This window comes from Scyliorhinus torazame, chromosome 27, assembly GCF_047496885.1.
Source record: "Scyliorhinus torazame isolate Kashiwa2021f chromosome 27, sScyTor2.1, whole genome shotgun sequence".
Lineage (NCBI taxonomy): Eukaryota > Metazoa > Chordata > Chondrichthyes > Carcharhiniformes > Scyliorhinidae > Scyliorhinus > Scyliorhinus torazame.
The window spans coordinates 19,856,485-19,884,179 of NC_092733.1; the positions used below are offsets into that span (position 1 = coordinate 19,856,485).

Here is a 27,695-nt window from a genome sequence, read left to right on the forward strand (position 1 = left end):
GAATTCCATAAAAATCTGGGATTAAGAGGTCTAATGATGACCATGAAACCATTGCCGATTGTTAACCCCATTCGGTTCATCAATGTCGTCGAGGGAAGGAAATCTGCCACCCTTACCTGGTCTGGCCTACATGTGATTCAGATCCACAGCAAATGTGGTTGACTCTTAAATGCCCTTTAAACAAGGGCAATTAGGGATGGGCAGTAAATTTTGGCCTAATCAGCGGTGCCCACATTCCATGAACAAATATTTTTTAAAGCTCTCCCGGCCCCTCTCCTGGTAACCTTGCAGATTATGAAGAGTGCAGTGTCAGGGTGAGGACAGAAGCAGGGTCTTAATTTTCTACATTGAAGAGCAAAGCATTAATACATATTTTTTGTTGTTGTTCCACAGCTGTGGCATGAACTCTGCCGCCTCATTTCTACAAACCCAGACAAGGTGAAGTCCCTGAATGTTGGGGCCATTATCCGGGGGGGCCTGACTCGCTTCACTGACCAACTCGGAAAGCTCTGGTGTTCTTTAGCTGACTATTACATTCGAAGCGGTCATTTTGAAAAGGTATGGGCCTGAAACTGATCAAGAAATGCGCGAAAGACAAAAGGTTGCTGATTCTAACTATTCTCATCAAAATCGCTTTGCAATCGCTTTTTATTCTTCTTTTGTTTTGACTGTTTGCATATATTTGTTTTGTGAATCATTCTGGTGTCAGTGGACACTGATAAGGAGCGACGGTTAAAGAGCTATTTACACAGTAGCAACCAGGCAGGTAGTTGTACACTATGATGACCAGCCCAAGTTACCATTTTAGTTCAATTCTGGAGTGTATTGACTGTCTCACAATTAAAATGGAAATTATACTCCACTAGGCAGCTTGGGAGCCTGTAATACATATTATACAGATTGCAACACCGTCCAGCTGCCCCAACTAATCCGTACTAGTGCTTACGTGCCGCACAAGCCTCCTCCCAGCCTAGTTCATCAAACCCGTCATCATATCCCCTTCAGTACCTTTTTCTCTCTCCTACCTATCTAACTACCCCGTAGAACAGCGGTGGGGTCACATGCGGCCCACCTGGGTTCTGAGTGCGGCCCGCGGACATTGAGTTGACCGTTGCCCAGGTGCAGGTTGCCATATTACGCTGATTTCCGCCCCTGTAATTTTTTACCTACCGGCCTGACTGAAGTTATTCACACGTAAAGCGAGGGTGAGTGAAGTGAGGAGCGAGCTGATTGCTCACAACGTCGACTGAGAGAGCCGTGCGCTCCCGCTGCGTCCAAAGTGTAAATATTTATTTTGTTTTTACCATTTGAAGTTGATGGTTCTATTAATATATAAACGACTAAGGATTTTCTATAACTCGTGAAATATTCAACGTGTATTAAATGTATTTAATCTTAACCATGGGGTCATGGTTAGTGAACGAGCCCCGATTTCAACCTTGCGGCCCACTGGGATGAAGGAGGGTCACTCATGCGGCCCACTCACTGGCCCAGGTTGGCCATAACTGCGTTATACATCAGCTACACCCGTCCAGTAACAAGATCCACATTTAAACCACTCGGTATAAAGAAGTCAAAACACAAAATGCTGAAAATGCTCAGTGGGTCTGAGATCTGTGGAGAAACACAGTTTTTTTTAATTTAAAAAAATATATATTTTATTGAAATTTATTTTCCCTGAGCAACATTTTTCCCGCTTACAAAACAAGCGAAACGATAACAGTAACAAAACAGAAATTTTTAAACTTTTTAACAATAGTAATAATAGTAGTAATAATATACAAGTAACAAAACCTCGTACTCTATTGCCCTATACTCAACTGCCTCCCCCCCCCCTCCCCCCTGGGTTGCTGCTGCTGGTCATCCGTCTTCCCTCTAACGTTCCCCTAGGTAGTCGAGAAATGGCTGCCACCGTCTGGTGAACCCTTGAGCCGATCCTCTCAGGGCAAACTTTATCTGCTCCAGTTTAATAAACCCCGCCATATCGTTTACCCAGGCCTCCAGTCCGGGGGATTTCGCCTCCTTCCACATGAGTAGGATCCTGCGCCGGGCTACGAGGGACGCAAAGGCCACGACATCGGCCTCTTTCGCCTCCTGCACTCCCGGCTCTTCCGCAACTCCAAATAGAGCTAACCCCCAGCCTGGTTTGACCCGGGCCTTCACCACCTGCGAAATCACTCCCGTCACTCCCTTCCAATACCCTTCCAGTGCCGGGCACGCCCAAAACATATGTGCGTGGTTTGCCGGGCTCCCGCCACACCTCCCACATTTGTCCTCCACTCCAAAGAACCTGCTCAATCTTGCCCCCGTTATGTGTGCTCTATGTAGCACCTTAAATTGAATCAGGCTAAGCCTGGCGCATGAGGAAGAGGAATTTACCCTGCTTAGGGCATCAGCCCACATACCCTCCTCTATCTCCTCCCCTAATTCTTCTTCCCACTTTCTTTTTAGTTCGCCCACCGACTCCTCCCCCTCTTCCCTCATCTCTCTATAAATCTCTGACACCTTACCCTCTCCGACCCACACCCCTGAAAGCACCCTGTCCTGTATCCCCTGTGTCGGGAGCCGCGGAAATTCCCTCACCTGTTGTCTAGTAAACGCCCTCACCTGCATATATCTCAAGAAATTCCCCCGGGGTAACTTATACTTTTCCTCCAGTGCTCCCAAGCTCGCAAAAGTCCCATCTATGAATAAATCTCCCACCTTCCTAATTCCCAACTGGTACCAGCTCTGAAATCCTCCATCCATTCTTCCTGGGGCGAACCTATGGTTGTTCCTGATAGGGGACCCCACCAGGGCTCCCCGCACCCCTCTCTGTCGCCTCCACTGTCCCCATATGTTCAGTGTTGCCGCCACCACCGGGTTCGTGGTGTACTTTTTCGGTGAGAACGATAGCGGCGCCGTCACCAGCGCCTCTAGACTCGTCCCTTTACATGACCTTCTCTCCAGCCTTTTCCACGCCGCTCCCTCACCCGCCATCATCCATCTACGTATCATTGCCACATTGGCGGCCCAATAATAATCTCCCAAGTTCGGTAGTGCCAGTCCTCCTCTGTCCCTACTGCGCTGCAGGAACCCCCTCCTTACTCTCGGAACTTTCCCTGCCCACACAAAGCTCGTAATGCTCCTATCTATTTTATTAAAAAAGGTCCTGGTGATTAAAATAGGGAGACATTGAAATACAAATAAGAACCTCGGGAGGACCATCATCTTAATTGCCTGCACCCTGCCCGCCAGCGATAAAGGCTGCATGTCCCACCTCCTAAAGTCCTCCTCCATTTGTTCTACCAGCCGTGTCAGATTAAGTCTGTGCAAGGTTCCCCAGCTCCTAGCGATCTGAATCCCCAAGTATCGAAAGTTTCTTTCCACTTTCCTTAGCGGTAAGCCTTCTATCTCTCTACTCTGGTCCCCTGGATGTATCACATATAACTCACTCTTCCCCATGTTTAACCTATACCCCGAAAATTCCCCGAACCACCTCAAGATTCGCATAACCTCTATCATCCCCCCCGCTGGGTCCGACACGTATAGTAATAGGTCATCCGCGTATAACGAGACTCGGTGTTCTTCTCCCCCTCTAGTCACCCCTCTCCATTTCCTGGAGTCTCTCAGCGCCATGGCCAGAGGTTCAATTGCCAGCGCAAACACCAATGGAGACAGCGGGCATCCCTGTCTTGTTCCCCTATATAATCGGAAATACTCCGATCTATGTCGACCTGTAACTACGCTTGCCGTTGGTGCCCCATAAAGTAGTCTAACCCAGCGAATAAATCCGTTCCCAAACCCAAACCTCCTTAACACTTCCCATAAATACTCCACTCCACCCTATCAAATGCCTTCTCTGCGTCCATTGCCGCCACTATCTCTGCCTCCCCCTCCACTGAGGGCATCATTATCACCCCTAATAGCCGTCGCACGTTAACATTCAATTGTCTCCCTTTTACGAACCCTGTCTGGTCTTCGTGCACCACCCCTGGGACACAGTCCTCTATCCTCGATGCCAGCACCTTTGCTAGCAGTTTGGCGTCCACGTTCAATAGTGAAATAGGTCTATAGGACCCACACTGCATCGGATCTTTGTCCCTCTTCAAAATTAGCGATATCGTCGCCTCCGACATTGTCGGGGGTAGTGTCCCCCCTTCCCTGGCCTCATTGAACGTCCTCGCCAACAACGGGGCCAACAAGTCCACATATTTTCTGTAGAATTCCACCGGGAACCCGTCTGGCCCCGGGGCCTTCCCTGCTTGCATGCTTCCCAGTCCCTTAATAACCTCGTCCACCTCAATCGGCGCCCCCAGGCCTGCCACTGCCTGCTCCTCCACTTTCGGGAACCTCAACTGGTCCAGGAACTGCCGCATCCCCTCCTCTCCCTCTGGGGGCTGAGACCTATACAGTTCTTCATAAAAGGTCTTAAACACCTCATTTATCTTTCCTGCCCTTCGCACGGTGTCTCCCCTTTCATCCCTAATTCCTCCTATCTCCCTCGCTGCTGCCCTCTTTCGCAGTTGGTGCGCCAACAGGCGACTAGCCTTTTCCCCATATTCATACCTCCTCCCCTGTGCCTTCCTCCACAGTACCTCCGCCTTTCTGGTGGTCAGAAGGTCAAACTCGGTCTGGAGTCGTCTCCTCTCCCTGTACAGCTCCTCCTCAGGGGTCTCTGCAAATTCCCTGTCCACCCTTAAAATCTCCCCCAGTAATCTATCCCTTTCCTTGGCCTCTGTTTTCCCTTTGTGGGCCCCAATAGAAATCAGCTCTCCTCTGACCACCGCTTTTAGTGCTTCCCAGACCACTCCCACAGGGAACTCGCCGTCGTCATTGACCTCCAGGTATCTCTCGATACACCCCCTCACTCTTGCACACACTCCCTCATCCGCCACCAGTTCCACATCTAATCGCCAGAGTGTTCTCTGCTCCCTGTCCTCTCCTACTTCCAGGTCCACCCAATGTGGGGCTTGATCCGAAACCGCTATGGCTGAGTATTCAGCTTCTACCACCCTAGAGATCAACGACCTTCCTAGAACAAAAAAATCTATCCGGGAGTACACTTTATGGACGTGGGAGAAGAAGGAATACTCCCTAGCCCTGGGTCTAAGAAATCGCCATGGATCCACTCCCCCCATTTGGTCCATAAACCCCTTAAGTACCTTGGCCGCTGCCGGCCTTCTTCCAGTCCTTGAGCTGGATCTATCTAGCCCCGGGTCCAGCACCGTATTGAAGTCCCCTCCTAAAATCAAATTTCCTGCCTCCAGGTCCGAATACGCCCCAGCATCCGTCTCATGAACCCCGCATCGTCCCAATTTGGGGCATACACATTAACCAACACGACCTCCATTCCCTCCAGCCTACCACTCACCATTACATATCTACCTCCACTATCTGCTACGATGTTCTTTGCTTCAAATGCTACCTGTTTCCCCACCAAAATGGCCACCCCTCTTCTTTGCGTCCAGTCCTGAGTGGAACACCTGTCCCACCCATCCTTTCCTTAGCCTAACTTGGTCCGCCACCTTTAGGTGCGTCTCTTGGAGCATAACCACGTCTGCCCTTAGTCCTTTCAAATGCGCGAGCGCTCGGGCCCTTTTTATCGGCCCATTCAGGCCTCTCACGTTCCACGTGATCAGCCTCACTGGGGGGCTACCTGCCCCCCTCCCGTGTCAACTAGCCATTACCTTCTCCAGGCCAGTCCCATATCCCGCCTCCGTGCTCCCGCTCGCTCCCCCAGCGTCGCATTCCGCCCCCGACCACCTCTTTAGCCATTTCCTTTTGGATTTCCGCAGGAGCAACCCAGTTGTCCCCTTCCCCCCTCCCTATCTAGTTTGATTGCTCCCCCCATATCTCTTCCGTAAGTCAGCTGACTTCAACTGACCCTGGCTACTCCTGCTCGTTCCTCGGCCCCCCCGGTGTGAGGGAACTCCCATCCGCCTTGCGCCTGTTTTCCCGCCTTATTCTTTCTGGCGCGGGAACATCCCTTTACTTAACCCGCCTCTTATGGCGCAGCTCCCTTTCCCCTCCCCCTCTCCTTCCCCATTCTCTGACTATGTCCCGCCTCTCCCCCCCTCACCGGCGCCCACATTTCCCCAGTGTCCCCCCCCTTCCCTGTTTCCTTCTCGCTTAACTTTCACCATCCCATTAACAAAAACAATAATAACAACAATAACAGTTCCCTGCAGCATCAGTCCCTCAGTTCCGGTCCAGTTTCTCTTCATTGATGAAGGACCATGCTTCCTCCGCCGTCTCGACATAATAATGTCTCTCCTGATACGTGACCCATAGTCTTGCCGGCTGCAGCATCCCAAACTTCACCTTCCTTTTGTGCAAAACCTCTTTGGCTCGGTTGAAGCTCGCCCTCCTCGCCACCTCCGCACTCCAATCCTGGTAGATCCTTACCACCGCATTCTCCCATCTGCTACTCCGCACCTTTTTGGCCCATCTCAGGACCTCTTCTCTGTCCTTAAGGCGGTGGAATCGCACGATTATCGCCCTCGGTGGTTCTCCGCTTTTGGCCTTCTCGCCGGGATCCGATTTGCCCACTCCACCTCCATGGGGCCCGCAGGGGCCTCAGCACCCATCAGTGAGCTCAGCATCTTTCTTGCGTACGCTCCACAGTCCACTCCTTCCACACCCTCCGGGAGACCTAGTACCCTAAGGTTCTTCCTTCGCGCTCCATTTTCAAGGGCCTCAATCCTGTCAGCACACTTTTTATGAAGTGCCTCGTGCGTCTGAGTCTTGACCGCCAGGCCCAGGACCTCGTCCTCAATACCTGACACCTTCTGCTCCACCACGCAAAGTTCCGTCTCCTGGGTCTTTAAAGTCTCCTTAAGCCCCTCAATAGCCTGTAACAACGGGGTCATTACCTCCTTCTTCAGCAGGTCCACGCACCGTCTCACCACCTCGTCCTGCTCAGGCCCCCATGTCACCTGTGGTTTCTCCGCCGCCATTTTGTTTCACTCCCTCCCTCCCTCTCTCTGATCTTCTGGCTGCAGATTCTCCGGGCTGCAGCCGCCGGCGCCGGTTTTTCCCTCCGTCTTTCGGGGGGGGCTCCCTTCCCTCGCGCCTCGCACCGGGTTTTACGGCCGACAAGTGCCCGTTGGGGCTCTTAAAAGAGCCCGAAGTTCCATCGGAGCTGGAGCCGCCGAAACGTGCGGCTAGCTCATCCCTGCCGCAACCGGAAGTCCATGGAGAAACACAGTTAATGTTTCAAGATTGTGTTTCTGCCTCCACTGATGCTGCCTGACCTGCTGAGTATTTCCAGTATTTTCTGTTTTTATTTCAGATTTCTAATTGCCCTGGGTAAAGAGATTTCTCCAGTATTCGTTAAGATTTTCTACAGTTTTCTTCCCAAAGGCCGCTCCTAACCACAGCGCCATGATCTTCACTGGAGAAGCAGGTCCTGAATCCACCCCAGCTTGAACGGTGGTCGCACTCCATGGTGTTGGCACCAATCTGATCCACACCAGCCAACTAGCTCCCCTACCCCCAAGGAGGCTGGGTTGCTGTGGCAGCCTGCCCTTCTCCATGCATGTTTCAGTCTGGAGCCACGCTACTCATAGTAGAGGCTCCAATGTTCTTTCCATCACATGAATCTCTCCCAAACTTAACGCCTGCCATTGGCGCGTGTTGGAAGAATTTTACATGTTGTTACTCAACTCTATTTGGCTGCGTTATGAACGCACCTTCCTTGGCGATCAAGTCCTTGAGTGTGACTTGAACCCAGAGCGTCTGACACAGAGGCGGGATCACTTCCCGCTGCGCTGCAGGACCATTCTTAGTCACTAATAAATTCAACATTTTTCTGGCCGGTAGTTTTGCACTCTCCCGCATCTTATTTGTGTTCACTCTATCGACCCCCTTCATAATTTTAAAGACTTTTATTAGGTCATCCCTCAGCCTTTTCTTCTCTGGGGAAAAGAGTCTGTTTGATTGTTCCTGATAGTTTTTAAACTTGGCGGGATGTTTTGCAGCAGTTATGAAATGCATGCGCTTTAAGACAGTACCCGTCATCCTCAGTGTGGTTCGGAGTCCTATCAATGATCCCAGTCCCTGGTTCTACTGTTGTTTCATGCATGGTTGGCAGTGAGGCCCCTAGATCAATGAGCCTTCACATTGTTAGGTTTATTTATTCTCCTTGAGGTTTCCTGGGCAGTGCTTGCATTTCGAACAATATATGAAAACTGACTTTTCAGAATTCAAGCATTTAACGCTTTGAAGGAATATGGAGGCGAGTCTGGCACCGCACATCTTTCTCATATCTTTCATGCCCTACTATCAGTAGTTAGCTAATTATCTCATCAAAGAATGGAATCTGTTTTCTGGCAGAAAATCCTTATTCTAACCGTGCGGCTATTCTAGTTTCCCCATTAATTGTTTTTCTGATGATTTTTTCTGCTATTTGTTACCATCTCACCAACCAGTGGAACCAATGATAACTGTATCATAACCGTAACAGCTGTAGCAAGTCGCGCCTTAAACTTTTTCAGCTTAAATGAATGAAGCCCTTACTTCAGAAGTCTTTCTTCCTACCGATATAGCTTTTCATCTCTGTAACGTTGAGTAAACCATGTCTAGACCTTTCTGTTCCAGTATTTTTGGATAATCAGAGGATTCTTGTGATTTCCAAATTGAGATGAGGTTGGCGTCTTTGCAAGCACCCTGTCAGCGTGCATGTTTCATAGAGCAAAGAATAAAGAAAAGTACAGCAGAGGAACAGGCCCTTCAGTCCTCCAAGCCTGCGCCGACCATGCTGCCAGTCTAAACTAAAATCTTCTACACTTCCGGGGTCCGTATCCCTCTCTTCCATCCTAGTAATGTATTTGTCAAGATGCCCCTTTAACGTCACTATCGTCCCTGCTTCCACCACCTCCTCCGGCAGTGAGCTCCAGGCACCCACTACCCTCTGTGTAAAAACATTTGCCACGTACATCTCCGCTAAACCATGTGCCTAGCATCTTAAACCTATGCCCCCTAGTAATTGACCCCTCTACCCCGGGGAAAAGCCTATGACTATCCACTCTGTCTATATGCCCCTCATAATTTTGTAGACCTCTATCAGGTCGCCCCTCAACCGCCTTCGCTCCAGTAAGAACAAACCGAGTTTATTCAACTGCTCCTCATAGCTAATGCCCTCCATACCAGGCAACATCCTGGTAAATCTCTTCTGCACCCTCTCTAAAGCCTCCATGTCCTTCTGGTAGTTTGGCGACCATAATTGAACACTTTACTCCCAAGTGTGGCCTAACTAAGGTTCTATACAGCTGCAACATGACTTGCCAATTTCAGCCCGTTTTATTTTATTTTTAGTAACCTTTTGCTGAACCTTAAATTTCTCCCAATCCTCCAACTTACCACTAGCTTTGGCAGCATGGTATGCCCTAGATTTTGCCTTTACATCTTGTGCCCATATTTTCACCCTTACCCTGGGCAATTATGTAGCCATCCCTTCACCTTAATCATTGGATATATGCACACATACTGTTTCCTTCACCGCCTTCCTGGGCACATGCACGCACTCAATCCCAGTGTTTACACACTCGCCGCTCTCTTCCTCTCCTCCCCATCCCACTGGTTTGCACATTCTGATTTTCAGCGAGCAAGCAAAAACTCTGCAATCTCTTGTAGGCCAGAGACGTGTATGAAGAGGCGATACAAACAGTGATGACAGTTCGAGATTTCACACAGGTGTTTGATAGCTACGCGCAGTTTGAGGAGAGCATGATTGCAGCGAAGATGGAAACCACAGCAGAAATGGGGCAAGCTGAGGAAGGTAAAGTCACTTTTACGTTGCGGGGTTTTTTTCCCTCGTTTTTATTCAATTTCATTTAATTTTCCCTCTTTGTTACGCTGGACCCAACAAGCTGTCGATCTTCCATCAGTTCAGCCTTTCTAGCTAGGAAGCCCGTAGCGTCCGTGTCGGCAGGTTAATAACGCAGCATCTGCAGTCTTGTCCATACTAGATATTCATGCATGTCGCTTTCTAGCAGGATGCTGTCTCCATCAGCAACCACCACCTCATTGTTCATTTTTTACAATTCAGCTCATTGACGCCAATGAACATCGGACAATACCAAAGCAGGCCATTCTGCCAATCATTCCTGTGTTAGCTCTTTGAAAGAGTGATCCATTTAGTCACACTCCACTGCTCTTTTCCCTATCGCCCTCCCAATATTTCCTTTTCATAAGAACATAAAGGGTAGGCCATTTGGCCTCTCAAACTGACTCCACCATTCCATTACGGATATCTGTAAGGCAGAGGCCTAGGGGAATGCCCTGGGAACTCCCCACCATGGCGGCTGGTGGAATTTAAATTCAGTTAATAAATCTAGAATCGAAAACCAGTCTCAGTAATGGTGATCATGAAACGATCATCGATTGTCGTGAAGACCCATCTGCCTCACTAATGCCCCTTTAGGGAAGGAAATCTGCTGCCTTATCTTGACTGGCCCACACGTAACTCCGGACTGTCGCTGAGTAAAATCCTGGAACTCCCTAACAGCACCCTATGCCTCGGGGACTGCAGTGGCTCAAGAAGATCACCACCACCTTCTGAAGGGCAACTAGGGATGGGCAATAAATGCTGGCCTAGCCAGCAATGCCCACATCCCGGAAATGAATTTTAAAAAAGACCCACAGCAACGGGGTTGACTTTTAACTGCCCTCTGAAATGGCCAAGCCATCCAAGGGCAGTTAGGGATGGGGAACAAATGCTGGCCTTTCCAGTGATGCTTGCATCCTATGAAAGAAAAAATGGGAAATAAAAGTAAGATCATGGCTGATCTGATCGCTTTTTACCCTGTTCCCCCATAACCTTTTAAATCCCACCCAAAAAGTCTTAACTCGGTCTTGAATATTTCCATGACCCAGCCTCTGCTGCTCTCCAGGGCGTCTCAAATGGGAAAGCACTTATTTTGAAACTGTTCTAGATTCCCCCCCCCCCAGGGGAGAAAGGTCCTCTCCGCATCCACGCTGCAAAGCCCCCTCAAGAATCTTGTTCGGTTTAATAAGGTAACATCGCATTCTTCTAAATGTAAGCCAACCTGCTACGCCTCTCCTTGTAAGACAATCCCCTTATCCCAAGAATCAACCGAGTGAACAGTCTCTGAATTGTCTCCAGTGCAAGTATAACCCCACTGTAGCAAGGAGGCCAAAAGTAAAGTTTACTTACGCGCAATCTCACCAATGCCCTGTAGTGTTGTAGTAAATCTTCGCAAGTATATGTATCCAATCCCTTTCTGAAAATTACTGAATATGGTTCCAACACTTTTCTGACAGTGTAACATTGTACAATTCAAAATTCTCTTTTCCTTCCTGGTTCAGCTTTGTATAAACTTGCTCAGATAAGCGATTTTCATTTTCAGATAGACCCGCTATTAATCCCTGTAATCTCCAAGGTCACTACATCTCTTGTTCATTAACAAATTTCGGCTGAGGGAAGTTCATGAATGAATAATTGAATCCCTACCTAATTTGCAAATACTACAGATTTAAATTTTTTTTAGAGCACCCAATTTATTTTCCCAATTAAGATATAATTTAGCGTGGCCAATCCACCTACCCTGCACATCTTTGGGTTCTGGGGATGAGACCCACGCAGACACGGGGAGAATGTGCAAACTCCATACGGACAGTGACCCGGGGCCAGGAACGAACCCGGGTCCTGAGCGCCGTGAGGCAGCAGTGCTAACCACTGCGCCACCGTGCTGCCCCCCAAATACTACAGTTATTGAATATTTTTCTTTCAGTTCATTTATTCATTCGCAGGATGTGGGCGTGACTGACGAGGGTGGAATTTTTTTGCCAGTCCCTAATTGTGCTTGAGAAGGTGGTGGTGAACTGCCTTCTTGAACTGCTGCAGTTCATGTGATGTACGTGCACCTGCGGTGCTGTTAGGGAGGTGCTGCGGGGGGGAGGGAGGGGGGAGGGAAGTGGGTGTTCCACGATTTTGACCCAGCGACCGTGAAATAACGTCGATGTAGTTCCCAGTCAGGGTGGTGAGTGGCTTTGAGGGGAATTTTCAGATGGTGGTGTTCACATGCATCTGCTACCCGTGTCGTCCTAGGCGGTAGAGGTTGTGGATTTGGACGGTGCTGTTGACGCAGCTTGGGTGAGCTGCGGCAGTGCAGTAGATGGTGCATACAGCTGCCCCTGTGTGGAGGGAGTGAATGTTAAAGGACGAGCTCCTGGATGGTGCTGAGCTCCTCGAGTGTTGTTGGAGCTGCGCTCATCCAGGAAAGTGAAGAGCATTCCAACAGACTTCTGACTATGGTTAGCACTGTTGCTTCACAGCACCAGAGTCCCGGGTTCGATTCCCGGCTTGGGGTCACTGTCTGTGCGGAGTCTGCACGTTCTCCCTGTATCTGCGTGGGTTTCCTCCGGGTGCTCTCCGGTTTCCTCCCACAAGTCCGAAAGACGTGCTGTTAGGTAATGTGGACATTCAGAATTCTCCCTCCATGTACCCGAACAGGTGCCGGAGTGTGGCGACTAGGGGCTTTTCACAGTAACTTCATTGCAATGTTAATGTAAGCCTACTTGTGACAATAAAGATTATTAATTCTAGATGGTAGACAGGCTTTTGGGAGTCAGGAGGGTGAGTTACCAGAGGCAGGCTCCTAGCCTTTGACCTGCTCTTGTAGCCACAGTATTTTATATGGTTGGTCAGTTCGGTTTCTGGTCGGTGGTAACCCCCAGGATGTTGATAGTGGGAGGGCTTAGTGATGGTAATGTCATTGAATTAACTTTGCCTTTTCAAGGAATTATATTGGTTTGTTTTTTTAGCATAACAATGAATCTTCTGAATAAAGTTTTTATGCCACAAGGACTTTCCTGCATGTCTGTCATTTAATGAGAGAATATTTTGATCTGTTATCAATAACATGCTCCACATTTCTCACTATATTTGCTCCTAATTATTATTTCACACCTCGGGCTTTTCCAATAGGGCATCTGAGTTATGAAAATCATGCACCGGTTACAAATTCATCCGAATCAACGCAATGTCCTGTTCCTCACATAGAAAATTAGCGTTACTGAGGGTAACCATTTAGCCCATCATGTCTGTATCAGCCATGAAAGAGCTTTCCAGCCTGACTTGCTTTCCAGCTCTGGGACCATGGCCCCTGTCGGCCACTGAAGTGCATGCTTTTTGAAAGAGGGTTCCTGCCTCTACCATCCCATCAGGCAGTGAGTTCCAGAACTCCTCCACCGACTGAGCGAAGGATTTTCTTCTCAATTTCCCCATCTAACTCTTCAATTGCTTTAAATCCATACCCTTTGTTATTAACCTCTCTGCTAAGGGAAGTGGGTCCTCTATATCCATTCCATGCCTGCCCCGTATAATTTTACACACCTCCATTAAATCCCCCCTCAGTCTCTTCCGTTTCAAAGAAGACAACCCCAGCTCATGGTTAAAATTCTCCATTTCTGACAACATCCTCGTAACCTCCTCTGCACACCCTCTGGTGAGATCACATCTTTTTTGTACTGCACTGACCAGAACTGCACTCAGTACTCCAGCTGCAACCTAGCTGGCATTTATGCAGTTATAGCGTTGTCTTGTACAGGTCTGGGGTGGCACAGTGGTTAGCACTGCTACCTCACGGCACCGAGGATCTGGGTTCGATCCTGGGACCCGGGTCACTGTCTGCGTGGAGTTTGCACAAAATAATAATTTTTATTCGTGTCACAAGTACGCTTACATTAACACTGCAATGAAGTTACTGCCTAGTCGCCACATTCCGGCGCCTGTTCAGGTACACAGAGGGAGAATTCAGAATGTCCAATTCACCTAACAGCACGTTTTTCGGGATTTGTGGGAGGAAACCGGAGCACCTGGTGGAAACCCACACAGACACGGGGAGAACGTGCAGACTCCGCACAGACAGTGACCCAAGCCGGGAATCAAACCGGGGTCCCTGGCATTCTCCCTGTGTCTGCGTGCATCTCACTCCCACAACCCAAAGATGTGCAGGGTAGGTGAATTGGCCACGCTAAATTTCCCCTTAATTGGAAAAAAATTGGGTTCTCTAAATTATTAAAAAACGGGGGGGGGGGGGGGGGGGGGGGGATCTTCTAACATCCCCCTGGGCTATCTGTGATTATGGGGTTACCCCTTGACACAAATGTATACGGTGAGGTTTTCACTGGGCCCTGTGTGATGTTGCCAGTGGCAGTAACTCGTGCTTCCGTTTATTAACAGATGATATCGACCTGGAGCTGCGATTGGCTCGGTTTGAGCAGCTGATAAACAGGCGTCCCCTCCTTCTGAACAGCGTGCTGCTTCGCCAGAACCCACACAATGTGCACGAGTGGCATAAGCGCGTCAAACTGTACGAAGGAAAACCGCGAGAGGTGAGGAAGCCTATTCTTGGAGGCATCAGACTTCCCTTCCATATCCCTTTAGAGTAAACCCCAGGACATGAGTCACCGGTAAACGATGCTGCATGAGAAACAGTTAAAAATGCAGAATTTGTTTATGCACATGGTGCACTTGCAATTCTATTGACACATCTACGTTGCTTCCAAGTTGTCACGGGGCTGGTTTCAATTCATGAAACTAGTTGTGAGGTAACTGACCTATTTTACTGTAGCATTCTACAAGCTAGTCCCTCCCTTCTTCCTCAGTCCGATCAAATCACGATCTCCTGCACGGTCCAAATCATTCCATCCCAGTTTTCCAATTCTGATTCCTGTCGATCGCCTTCCTTCCACCTGCAGCATGCAGCCTTCCAAACTTATCGCCACTTCTTCACCGATCTAGCTTTTTCTACCAGGGGATATCCTCCACAGTGGTCCATCTTTGAGATTACTCAGTTTACCGGGAAGTTATCTGAATGTAGACACTGATTGCACCCAATGTCAACAAAGGGTAGTAATTGTTCCGATTCAAAAGGTGCACAGCTAAGTTGATTTGAAAAGGTAGGAAACAAAAAAACTAAAGTATTTAGCTGCTAGTACTGAGATGTGCTGTATTAATAGTGGTGTAATGTTTAATGGCTATTATAACTACACTGTCCCTTTGAACTGGTCTTTTCTTCATGAAGGCTGCTTCACAAGAGAAAAATATACACAAATGCACAGTTTCTAAGCATCTCCAGCTAACATTCACGCAAGAGGCAAGTGGCCCTTTGCTAAGTAGCCCCATGATCTCCATGTCCACGGTTGTCTTCCAAGGCCCCGTTTATAAGCAGCTTGAAGGGGGATTTGGGAAACCCAAGTGTCCATGCAGAAAACAGATGGTCGACGAGGAAAGGCCGGTGATCTCTGTTAATGTCATTTACTGGCCAGCTGCATGAGCTCGGTGGCATCACAGACATATAAGAACAATGGACCATTAGTCCCTCGAGTCTGCTCAACACTCAAGTGAGATCATGGCTGACACTCTTCGTTCTTGCAACTTCCTTCAGGCTTTGATGCTACATTTCCTCTGACATTGGAAGCACCATGGCAGTTGTGACACAGCACTTTGTGATTCCAAACCACTATATTAACACATCTCATCAGGCAACTTCATTTTGCTTTTAATGGGTCCTTCCTGTTTATTTTCTTTGTTCCCATTTGTTTTATTGTATTATTTTGGTCCGTGGACTTGTAATTGGGATGTGCCTTTAAGCAGAAGGCTCACAGTTGAAACAGCCTGCTTGCCAGGACACTGTGTTCCCAGGTTTTGTACTTTGTAAGTGAGAAGTCAGACTCTTCAGTATTGAGTGCAGCTATGGAGGAAGTCGTTTCGATTGGTTAACTGGCAACCATCAGGTTGGCCAGGGGCAATGTTCTGCCTGACAGCGGTCAGTTATTGGTTCCTGCGTGATGCTTTCTGAGTGAACTTAGCAGAAGTGTTTAGACCTTGGAAGTGAAAGGAATCCTCTCGCACTGTCTCACATTCTCTCGCTCGTGCTCTCACTCACACTCTCACAAACTCACACTCTCTCTCTCCCGCCCCTGTTTGCTGAAATGAAAGAACTGCTCTATTGTTCTGAAAGCAGTGAGTGCCTGGCGCATTCTTCGCTGTAAACTTGAAATTATGCCAAGTCTGCAGAGAAAGTAGACAACCTTGACAAACAAAACTATCTCAAGCCAAGAAGGCAGAAGTACCAAAAAGAAATTCTGAACTTCAGAAAGGCATTGACTAGAAGTCATCCCAGTGCATCAAGGATCCTTATCCTTTTAGTTTTATGAATATTTTCTTTCCCTTTCCACCACCTGTTCCCCTCTGTTGTTTGTCTCTGTGTGCATGCGTGTGTGTGTGTGTGCACATGGGCACCTAAGTGCACGTGCGTGTGTGAGATCAGAGAGTGGGGGGGTTGGGAAAGGGGCATTAGATAGTTACAGTTTCTATCGTTTAATTATAATCTAAATAATAAAAGATTACTTGTGTTTTAAAGTTACAAACTTGGTGGCTGTAACTTATTGGGCTCAACCAAGGCCCTCGGGTATTTTAAATAAAATCTAACTTCACCTGTGTTGCGACTCCGGGTCAAGTGGGACTGGAATTGACCGTATACTAGCCCAGGGTGTAGGTGACAGGAGGAAATGAAATGTTTGCTCTTGGATAATCGTTTTTCTCCATTACAGATCATAAGCACATACACAGAATCTGTGCAGACGGTTGACCCCTTAAAAGCGACTGGAAAACCACATTCACTCTGGGTTTCATTTGCAAAGTTTTACGAAGAGAATGGTCAAATTCAGGATGTAAGTTGGACCTTTGTTGTACCTTAAAGCTTTTGAGGAAGGGGATGGTGCAACGGGTTTGATTACTGTCCTTTCATCTTGGACTCGGTGGAAATTGATGAGATGCAAGGCTGGCTGTTAGGAGACATTTGTAAAATACAGTTCCTCGTGAGGGTGAACCCACAAAACTCCCTAATTGGCAGCCTCACTCAGCAGCCTCAGGTGGCTAGTATGGCAAATGGAATGATTTGGAAGATATCTAGTCGCATTTGAGATTTGGAACTGAGCCTCCTTACTAAGGGAAAGTAGAGGGAGCTTTTCTTGACCTTAGATGTGCTTGGTTTTGACCCTGGGTGCTTAATTTGGGAGGTCTTCCATTTCCAAACACTTAATATCCTTATGATGAGCACAGATGGATGGGGGAGACGTAGCAGTTGATAGAAAAAGAGATTCCTACATTCTCACCTTGTAACAAAACCTGTATGTATCAATTGGTACGTAAAAATTAATCAATCAATCAATGTTGTATGTGGTGTTTACTCCAGAAAGACAGCTGGTGAAGGATAGAAATGGACCCCCCCCCCAAGTTAATGCCCACACTTGCATTCAGTTAAACACAATTAATGTACAATTAACAGTACCACTGTGCTGTGACATTTTATTATGTGCTGAGGATTGCAAGATGCTCCTCAACATTTGGCACCTCCCGTTCACTTTTCTCCCTTCATCTCCAGAAGGCATTGAACGCTTGTTGGTGTTTGTTTTGATGGGTAGTGGCAGCTCTGTAGTGGGTGTTGATGATGGTGGAATCAAAGCCAGTTCCCCCCCCCCCCCCCCCCCCCCCCCCCCCACTCATCATCAGAGTCCTTGTGGAGTTTGTACTTTCTCCTCATGTCTGAGTGGGCAGGGCAGGTGGATTGGCCAGACTAAATTGCCCCTTAATTGGAAAAAAATAATTGGGTACTCTAAATTTATTTTTTTAAAATAAGTCGGATTCGTATCTTTTGTCTTCTTGGCCTTCTCGCCGAGCTGCACTAAGACCAATTAAAGCAAACTGTTCATGAGCACCTGAACGGAACCCGGAACCTTCCATGACACGAGCGTTCAAATTAGGAGTAGGCCCCGCGAGCCGACTCCTCCATTGAATAAGATCGTTTTTAATCCAATGTTAACCTCAGCTGCACATTCTGGCCTACCCCGCGATAGCTTCTTCCATATCAAGAACCCATCTACCTCAAGGATATTCAAGGACTCTGCCTCAAATGCCTTTTGAGGAAAGGAATTCCAAAGTGTCTTGAGAGCTTTACTTTTCCCCATCTCCGCTCTAAGTGGGCGACCCCTTCTTTTACAAACGGAGACCCTGAGTTCTAGATTCTCCCACTAGAGGAAACATCCTCTCCACATCCACCCTGTCAAGTCCCCTCAGAATCTTCTGTGTTTCAATCAAGTCCCCTCTTCTGCTATACTCCAGCGGGGTATAAGCCTAGCCTGTCCAACCTTTCCTCATAGGATGATGGTCCTTTTGCAGGCTTGGCTGCTGGGACGAGAAAGGATAAGAATGTTCATCGAACAAACAGAATCTGCTTATGTTTCAGGCTCGGACTATATTCGAAAAAGCCACGAAAGTAAATTTCAAACATGTTGACGACCTTGCCGGCGTTTGGTGTGAATATGGGGAGATGGAACTGCGACATGAAAATTATGACGAGGCACTTCGATTGTTGAGGGTATGCCTTTGAGTGTCCTGCCAATCACTTTCACAAAATTATTTTCCCGTATAGTTTTTAATTTAAGTAATGCGCATGAATTATTTTTTGTTTAAGAATAAACCCTTAGCGCCTTTCCTAAATCTAAAATGGTGGGCAGTGTCGGGAATGGAGATTGCGCCTCACTTTAGAGGGGTATGGTGGAACAGTGGCAATGCCACAGGGCTAGTAACCCAGAGGGCCAGGCTAATGCTCTGGGGGCAATGGTTCAACTCCCACCAACGCAGCTGGTGGAAATTAAATTTGATTAATAAATCCAACCAAAAGGAATCTGGAATGAAAGCTAGTCTCGGTAATGGTGACCTTGAAGCCATCGTCGATTGTCATAAAAACCCACCCGGTTCCCTCATGTCATTCAGGGAAGGGAATCTGCCAACCTTACCCGGTCTGGCCGACATGTGACTCAGACCCACAGCAAAGTGGTCGACTCTTTTTAAAAAATATATATATATTATTAAAGTTTTTTAACAACACAATTTTTTCCCCTTACAAACAATAACCCCCCCCCCGTAACAAAATAACACAAAATCGCACTGAGCAAGATATATACATGGCAAAATGGTATATTTACATAGCTTTATACACTGGCTCTCGTCCGCACGTGCCAGTTTCCCCCACCCTTCATGTTATCTCCTGCTCATCCATCTCCCCAAGCAATCCCCCCCCCCCCCAGGGTTGCTACTGCTGCTGACCGGCCTTCCTCTAACGCTCCGCAAGATAGTCTAGGAACAGTTGCCACCGCCTGTAGAGCCCCTGCGCAGACCCTCTCAAGGCAAACTTAATCCTCTCCAGCTTTATGAACCCAGCCATGTCGTTTATCCAGGCCTCCAGGCTAGGGGGCTTCGCCTCTTTCCACATTAGCAAGATCCTTCGCCGGGCTACTAGGGACGCAAAGGCCAGAATGCCAGCCTCTTTCGCCTCCTGCACTCCCGGCTCGTCCTCTACTCCAAATATTGCTAGCCCCCAGCTTGGCTTGACCCGGACTTTCACCACCTGAGATATTGCTCCCGCCACTCCTCTCCAGAACCCCTCCAGTGCCGGGCATGACCAAAACATATGGACATGGTTCGCCGGACTCCCTGAACACCTTCCACATCTGCCCTCTACCCCAAAGAACCTACTCAACCTCGCCCCCGTCAAGTGCGCTCTGTGATCCACCTTAAATTGTATCAGGCTGAGCCTGGCACATGAGGTGGAGGAATTAACCCTACCCAGGGCATCAGCCCACAAACCTTCCTCGATCTCCTCCCCCAGCTCCTCCTCCCATTTACCCTTTAACTCTTCTGCTAGCGCTTCCCCCTCTTTCATCTCTTGGTGTATTTCCGACACCTTGCCCTCCCCGACCCATACACCCGAGATCACCCTGTCTTGAATTTCTTGTGCCGCGAGCAACGGGAATTCCCTGACCTGTCACCTCACAAAAGCCCTCACCTGCATATATCTAAATGCATTTCCCGGGGGTAACTCAAACTGCTCCTCCAGTGCCCCATGGCTCGCAAATGTGGTCGACTCTTAACTGCAACCTGAAATGTCCCAGCCAGCCACTCCGCTCAAGAGAGCTGTAGAGAGCCCTAGCACGAGAGGTCATAGTCTCAAGATAAGGGGTAGTTAATTTGAAACGGAGATGAGGAAAAACTACTTCACCTAAAGAGTGGTGAATCTGTGGAATTCGCTACTCCAGAGTGTGAGTGGATGCCGGGACAGTGAGGAAACTTAAGGAAGGGTTAGTCAGATTTTTAATTGGAAACGGGTTGAAGGGTTACGGAGAACAGGCAGGCCGGTGGAGTTGAGGCCAGGATGGGATCAGCCATGTTCGTATTGAACGGTGGGGCAGGCTCGAGAGGCTGAAGTGCCTACTCCTAGTTCTGATGTTCTAAGAAGGAACTATTCATCCAGCAGAGGGCAGTAGAGCGGAGATGCTGATTGGATGTTGTGGGGGAAATTTGCATACGCCGTTGTGCTCATCCTAACTTGAAGGTGTACCTGAGCAAGAGAACCTCGCTGTTTAAGTGAAGACAAGCATCCAGCAGAGGGCAGTAGAGCGGAGCTGCTGATTGGTTGTTGCGGGTGAAATTTGCATAACGCCGTTGTGCTCACCCTAACTTGAAGGTGGTTTGTGGAGGAGCTGTTGTCAAGTGACACTTAAACCCGAAACACTTCTTCAGTGTTTCCCTCCCTACCCACTCCTCTAACCAAAAAAAACCCAACCGCTGTAAAGATCAAGAGGACGGCTCGAGGGCAGGTAGAAGTAGAAAGAAGTTGAACCGTGATGTCACGGCCTGCAGGTAAGGGATTGGCTGGTGACTGGTATGTAGTTTTTATTTTATTTTCCCTCAGGTGTTATTGTGTGGGGCGCAGAGGTTGCTGAGTGAGTGCTTGCTGAGAAGGGGAGTGAATAACAGGTAAGCTCTTTTTTTTATGTAGAGGGGATGGCAGGGAAGGTAGTGCAATGTTCCTCCTGCAGAATGTTTGAGGTGAGGGACGCCATCAGTGTCCCTGCTGATTTCATCTGTGGGAGGTGCACCCATCTCCAGTTCCTCAGAAACCGCGTTCGGGAACTGGAGCTGGAGCTGGATGATCTTCGGATCATTCGGAAGGCAGAGGTGGTCATAGATAGAAGCTTCAGGGATGTAGTTACTCCGAAGAATAAAGATAGATGGGTGACGGTGAAAGGGGCTGGGAGGAAGCAGTCAGTACAGGGACCCCCTGTGGTCGTTCCCCTTAATAACAAGTATACCGCTTTGGATACTGTTGGGGGGGGGGGGACTTACCAGGGGTAAGCCATGGGGTACAGGTCTCTGGCACAGAGTCTGTCCCTGTTGCTCAGAAGGGAAGGGGGGGAGGAGTAGAGCATTAGTCATTGAAGACTCCATAGTTAGGGGGATAGATAGGAGATGCTGTGGGAACGAGAGAGACTCGCGGTTGGTGTGTTGCCTCCCAGATGCCAGGGTGCGTGATGTCTCGGATCGTGTTTTCGGGATCCTTAAGGGCGAGGGGGAGCAGCCCCAAGTCGTGGTCCACATAGGTACCAACGACATAGGTAGGAAAAGGGTTAGGGATGTAAGGCAGGAATTCAGGGAGCTAGGGTGGAAACTTAGATCTAGAACAAACAGAGTTATTATCTCTGGGTTGTTACCCATGCCACATGATAGCGAGACGAGGAATAGGGAGAGAGAGCAGTTGAACACGTGGCTACAGGGATGGTGCAGGAGGGAGAGTTTCAGATTTCTGGATAATTGGGGCTCATTCTGGGGTCAGTGGGACCTCTACAAACGGGCTGGTCTACACCTGGACCAGTGGGGTCCAATATCCTGGGGGAGGAATTTGCTAATGCTCTTTGGGAGGGTTTAAACTAGTTCAGGGGCTTGGGAATCTGAATTGTAGCTCCAATATACAGGAGGCTGAGAGTAGTGAGGTCATGAGTAAGGTTTCAAAGTTGCAGGAGTGTACCAGCAGGCAGGAAGGTGGTTTAAAGTGTGTCTTCTTCAATGCCAGGAGCATCCGGAATAAGGTGGGTGAACTTGTGGCATAGGTTGGTACCTGGGATTACGATGTTGTGGCCACTTCGGAGACATGGATAGAGCAGGGACAGGAATGGTTGTTGCAGGTGCCGGGGTTTAGATATTTCAGTAAGCGCAGGGAAGGTGGTAAAAGAGGGGGAGGGGTGGCATTGTTAGTCAAGGACAGTATTACGGTGGCAGAAAGGACGTTTGATGAGGACTCGTCCACTGAGGGCTGAGGTTAGAAACAGGAAAGGAGAGGTCACCCTGTTAGGGGATTTCTATAGGCCTCCGAAAAGTTCCAGAAATGTAGAGGAAAGGATTGCAAAGATGATTCTGGATAGGAGCGAAAGCAACAGGGTAGTTGTTATGGGGGACTTTAACTTTCCATATATTGACTGGAAACGCGATACTTCGAGTACTTTAGATGGGTTCGTTTTTGTCCAATGTGTGCAGGAGGGTTTCCTGATACAGTATGTAGATAGGTCAACGAGAGGCGAGGCCATATTGGATTTGGTACTGGGTAATGAACCAGGACAGGTGTTAGACTTGGAGGCAGGTGAGCACTTTGGTGATAGTGACCACAATTCGATTTCGTTTACTATAGTGATGGAAAGGGATAGCTTTATACCGCAGGGCAAGAGTTATATCTGGGGGAAAGGCAATTATGATGTGATGAGGCAAGACTTAGGATGCATCGGATGGAGAGGAAAACTGCAGGGGATGGGCACAATGGAAATGTGGACCTTGTTCAAGGAACACCTACTGCGTGTGCTTGATAAGTATGTATCTGTCAGGCAGGGAGGAAGTGGTCGAGCAAGGGAACCGTGGTTTACTAAAGCAGTCAAAATACTTGTCAAGAGGAAGAAGGAGGTTTATGTAAAGATGAGACATGAAGGTTCAGTTAGGGCGCTCGAGAGTTACAAGTTAGCTAGGAAGGACCTAAAGAGACAGCTCAGAAGAGCCAGGAGGGGACATGAGATGTCTTTGGCAGGTAGGATCAAGGATAACCCTTAAGCTTTCTATAGCTATGTCAGGAATAAACGAATGACGAGGGTAAGAGTAGGGCCAGTCAAGGACAGTAGTGGGAAGTTGTGCTTGGAGTCCGAGGAGATAGGAGAGGTGCTAAATGAATATTTTTCGTCAGTATTCACACAGTAAAAAGGCAATGTTGTCGAGGAGAATACTGAGATTCAGGCTACTAGACTAGAAGGGCTTGAGTTAAGGAGGACGTGTTAGCAATTCTGGAAAGTGTGAAAATAGACAAGTCCCCTGGGCCGGATGGGATTTATCCTAGGATTCTCTGGGAAGCGAGGGAGGAGATTGCTGAGCCTTTGGCATTGATCTTTAAATCATCTTTGTCTACAGGAATAGTGCCTGAAGACTGGAGGATAGCAAATGTTGTCCCCTTGTTCAAGAAGGGGAGTAGAGACAACCCCGGTAACTATAGACCAGTGAGCCTTACTTCTGTTGTGGGCAAAGTCTTGGAAAGGTTTATAAGCGATAGGATGTATAATCATCTGGAAAAGAATAATTTGATTAGAGATAGTCAACACGGTTTTGTGAAGGGTAGGTCGTGCCTCACAAACCTTATTGAGTTCTTTGAGAAGGTGACCAAACAGGTGGATGAGGGTAAAGCAGTTGATGTGGTGTATACGGATTTCAGTAAACCGTTTGAAAAGGCTCCCCACGGTAGGCTACTGCAGAAAATACGGAGGTATGGGATTCAGGGTGATTTAGCAGTTTGGATCAGAAATTGGTAGCTGGAAGAAGACAAAGGGTGGTGGTTGATGGGAAATGTTCAGACTGGAGTCCAGTGGTGAACCGCAACGATCTGTTTTGGGGCCACTGCTGTTTGTCATTTTTATAAATGACCTGGAGGAAGGCGTAGAAGGATGGGTGAGTACATTTGCAGATGACACTAAAGTCGGTGGAGTTGTGGACAGTGCGGACGGATGTTACAAGTTGCAGAGGGACATAGATAAGCTGCAGCGCTGGGCTGAGGGGTGGCAAATGGAGTTTAATGCAGAAAAGTGTGAGGTGATTCATTTTGGAAGGAATAACAGAAAGACAGATTACTAGGCTAATGGTAAGATTCTTGGCAGTGTGGATGAGAAGAGAGATCTCAGTGTCCATGTACATAGATCCCTGAAAGTTGCCACCCAGGTTGAGAGGGTTGTTAAGAAGGCGTACGGTGTGTTAGCGTTTATTGGTAGAGGGATTGAGTTTCGGAGCCATGAGGTCATGTTGCAGCTGTACAAAACCCTGGTGCAGCCGCATTTGGAATATTGCGTGCAATTCTGGTCGCCGCATTATAGGAAGGATGTGGAAGCATTGGAAAGGGTGCAGAGGAGATTTAGCAGAATGTTGCCTGGTATGGAGGGAAGATCTTATGAGGAAAGGCTGAGGGACTTGAGGCTGTTTTCGTTAGAGAGAAGAAGGTTAAGAGGTGACTTAATTGAGGCATACAAGATGATCAGAGGATTGGATAAGGTGGACAGTGAGAGCCTTCTTCCTCGGATGGTGATATCTAGCACGAGGGGACGTAGCTTTAAATTGAGGGGAGATAGATGTCAGAGGTAGGTTCTTTACTCAGAGTAGTAAGGGCGTGGAATGCCCTGCCTGCAACAGTAGTGGACTTGCCAACACTAAGGCCATTCAAATGGTCATTGGATAGACATATGGGCGATAAGGGAATAGTGTAGATGGGCTTTAGAGTGGTTTCACAGGTCGGTGCAACATCGAGGGCCGAAGGGCCTGTACTGCGCTGTAATGTTCTATGTTCTATTCTGTCTGATGTCACCATCCAGCTCTTGTTCTGATGCCCTGGAGGTAACAGCACCTCAAGCACAAATCTGGTGTTCTTGATCAATAAGGGGATTTTGTAATTAAAAAGGGGTTATGGGGAGAAGGCAGGAGAATGGGGATGAGGGACACATCAACCTGATTGAATGACGGAGCAGACTCAATGGGCTGAATGGCCTAATTCTGCTCATATCTTATGGTCTAAGAGCAATTCAGGACGGACAACAAATGCTGAGCTTTCAAGCAACGCCCACACCCCATGAAAGAATTTTAAAAACTCCCAGCTTTTGATGCGAATTAACTGAAAATCTTCCAAAACTCAACCATAATTCCACATTGCAAGACACAACAGAAATGGGTTTTTAAGTCAAGCAGATTTATTTTTGTTGGGCTTTCGCAGAGTCGAATTAACATTGGTTAGAAGACCTTGGATTCTATGTAGCCCCATCTCCGAGCCCGGGTCGTGGAATTACAAGACCTCCGCTTTGCAATCAGAGAGATTTTCAGTGCACTGAAAAACTGCCTGGTCCAAAAATGGGCAATGCCACCTCAGGTTTGATTTCTGAATAATGGCTGCTTTAATCTCTCTCTCCCACCCCGTCCTTTTGTTCAGTTTAGATGGGCGGTGCTGCAGTTTGCACAGTTCAGTCAGCAGATGGCAATGTCAAACCGGCTCCAAGTGTTGCTTCCTCTGGGGAAATGGCTCTGTCGACTCTCTGGTTTCTGCTGCTGTTTCTTCACCGAGTGACTTTATGACATTCTGTGATAATTTGCCCCCCTGTGCGTCGAGTAAATAAGCCAAGCAAAGCCTGTTTTCACTCAACTTGCAAGTATAGTTTAAAAAGATAATGTGTAACTAAATATAGACCAGTGCAAGTGGTTAACATAAAGAGCTGAGAGTGATTCTGTCTGGGTCATTGCTTGGACAATTAGGACTATTGCTACTTGAAATATTTCACTGCACCCTTTATTTTCCCTTGTATGCAATGAATATCTGTCAGTGTGTCTGTCCCTGACTGTCCATGTCTGCCTGTCTTACCGTCAGTGTGTCTCTCCCTGTCTGTCCCTGTCTGTATGTCTTACTGTCTTGTGTGTCTGTCCTTGATTGTCCATGTCTGCCTGTCTTACTGTCAGTATGTCTGTTCCTGTCTTACTCTCTGTGTGTCTGTCCATGTCTGCCTGTCTTACTGTCTGTGTCCGTCTGTCCATGTCTGCCTGTCTTGCTGTCTGTGTGTCTGCCTGTCCATGTCTGCCTGTCTGTGTCTCTCCCTGTCCATCTCTGCTTGCCTGTCTGTCTTGCTGTCTGTGTGTCTGTCTGTCCATGTCTGCCTGTCTTACTGTCTGTGTGTCTGTCTGTCCATATCTGCCTGTCTGTCTTGCTGTCTGTGTGCCTGTCCATGTCTGCCTGTCTTACTGTCAGTGTGTCTCTCCCTGTGTGTCCCTGTCTGTCCATTCTAACTGTCTTACTAACTGTTTGTCTGTCCCTGGCTCTGTGTCCCTCCTTGTCCATTTGTATCTCTCACTTTGCCTGTCATTGTGGCTGTCCCTGCCTGCCTGCCTTTTCCCATGTCCCCGTCTGCCTCTCCACGTCCCCGTCTGCCTCACTCCCCGTTCCCCGTCTGCCTCACTCCCCGTTCCCCGTCTGCCTCACTCCCCGTTCCCCGTCTGCCTCACTCCCCGTTCCCCTTCTGCCTCACTCCCCGTTTCCCGTCTGCCTCACTCCCCGTTCCCCGTCTGCCTCACTCCCCGTTCCCCATCTGCCTCACTCCCTGTTCCCCGTCTGCCTCACTCCCCGTTCCCCGTCTGCCTCACTCCCCGTTCCCCGTCTGCCTCACTCCCCGTTCCCCGTCTGCCTCACTCCCCGTTCCCTGTCTGGCTCTCTCCCCGTTCCCTGTCTGGCTCTCTCCCCATCCCTGTCTGCCTCTCTCCCCGTTCCCGTCTGGCTCTCTCCCCGTCCCCGTCTGGCTCCCCCCCCCATCCCCGTCTGCCTCTCTCCCCGTTCCCCGTCTGCCTCTCTCCCCATTCCCCGTCTGCCTCTCTCCCCATTCCCCGTCTGCCTCTCTCCCCGTTCCCGGTCTGCCTCTCTCCCCGTCCCCGTCTGGCTCTCTCCCCGTCCCCATCTGCCTCTCTCCCCGTCCCCGTCTGCCTCTTCCCCCCCATCCCCGTCTGCCTCTCTCCCCGTTCCCCGTTGGCCTCTCTCCCCGTTCCCCGTTGGCCTCTCTCCCCGTTCCCCGTCTGCCTCTCTCCCCGTTCCCCATCTGCCTCTCTCCCCGTCTCTCCCCGTCCCCCTCTCTCCCCGTCCCCGTCTGCCTCGCTCCCCGTTCCCCATCTGCCTCACTCCCCGTCTGCCTCTCCCCCCGTCTGCTTCTCTCCCCGTTCCCCTCTCTCCCCGTCCCCATCTGCCCCTCTCCCCGTTCCCCGTCTGCCTCTCTCCCCGTTCCCCGTCTGCCTCTCTCCCCGTTCCCCGTCTGCCTCTCTCCCTGTCCCCGCCTGCCTTTCTCCCCGTCTGCATCTCTCCCCATCCCTGTCTGCCTCTCTCCCCATCTGCCTCTCTCCCCCTCCCCGTCTGCCTCACTCCCCGTCTGCCTCACTCCCCGTCTGCCTCACTCCCCGTCTGCCTCTCTCCCCCTCCCCGTCTGCCTCGCTCCCTGTCCCCGTCTGCCTCTCTCCCCATCTGCCTCTCTCCCCACCTGCCTCTCTCCCCGTCTGCCTCTCTCCCCGTCCCCGTCTGCCTCTCTCCCCGTCCCCGTCAGCCTCTCTCCCCATCTACTTGTCTCCCCCTCCCCGTCTGCCTCTCTCCCCATCCCCGTCTGCCTCTCTCCACGTCCCCGTCTGCCTCTCTCCCCATCTGCCTCTCTCCCCGTCTGCCTCTCTCCCCGTCCCCGTCTGCCTCTCTCCCCGTCCCCGTCAGCCTCTCTCCCCATCTACCTGTCTCCCCCTCCCCGACTGCCTCTCTCCCCAT

At 49.2% G+C, this 27,695-nt stretch overlaps 1 protein-coding gene across 2 annotated transcripts in view; it reads left to right on the plus strand.

Annotated features, from left to right (window-relative positions):
- Nucleotides 1-27,695, plus strand: part of xab2 (XPA binding protein 2) — a 68,277-nt gene that overhangs the window by 10,603 nt on the left and 29,979 nt on the right. For both annotated transcript variants that reach the window (XM_072491071.1, XM_072491072.1), the window contains 5 exons: nt 394-558; nt 9,616-9,760; nt 14,189-14,340; nt 16,564-16,683; nt 18,258-18,389. In XM_072491071.1, coding sequence (XP_072347172.1) covers nt 394-558; nt 9,616-9,760; nt 14,189-14,340; nt 16,564-16,683; nt 18,258-18,389 — 714 coding nt within the window. The remainder of the gene's footprint in view (nt 1-393; nt 559-9,615; nt 9,761-14,188; nt 14,341-16,563; nt 16,684-18,257; nt 18,390-27,695) is intronic.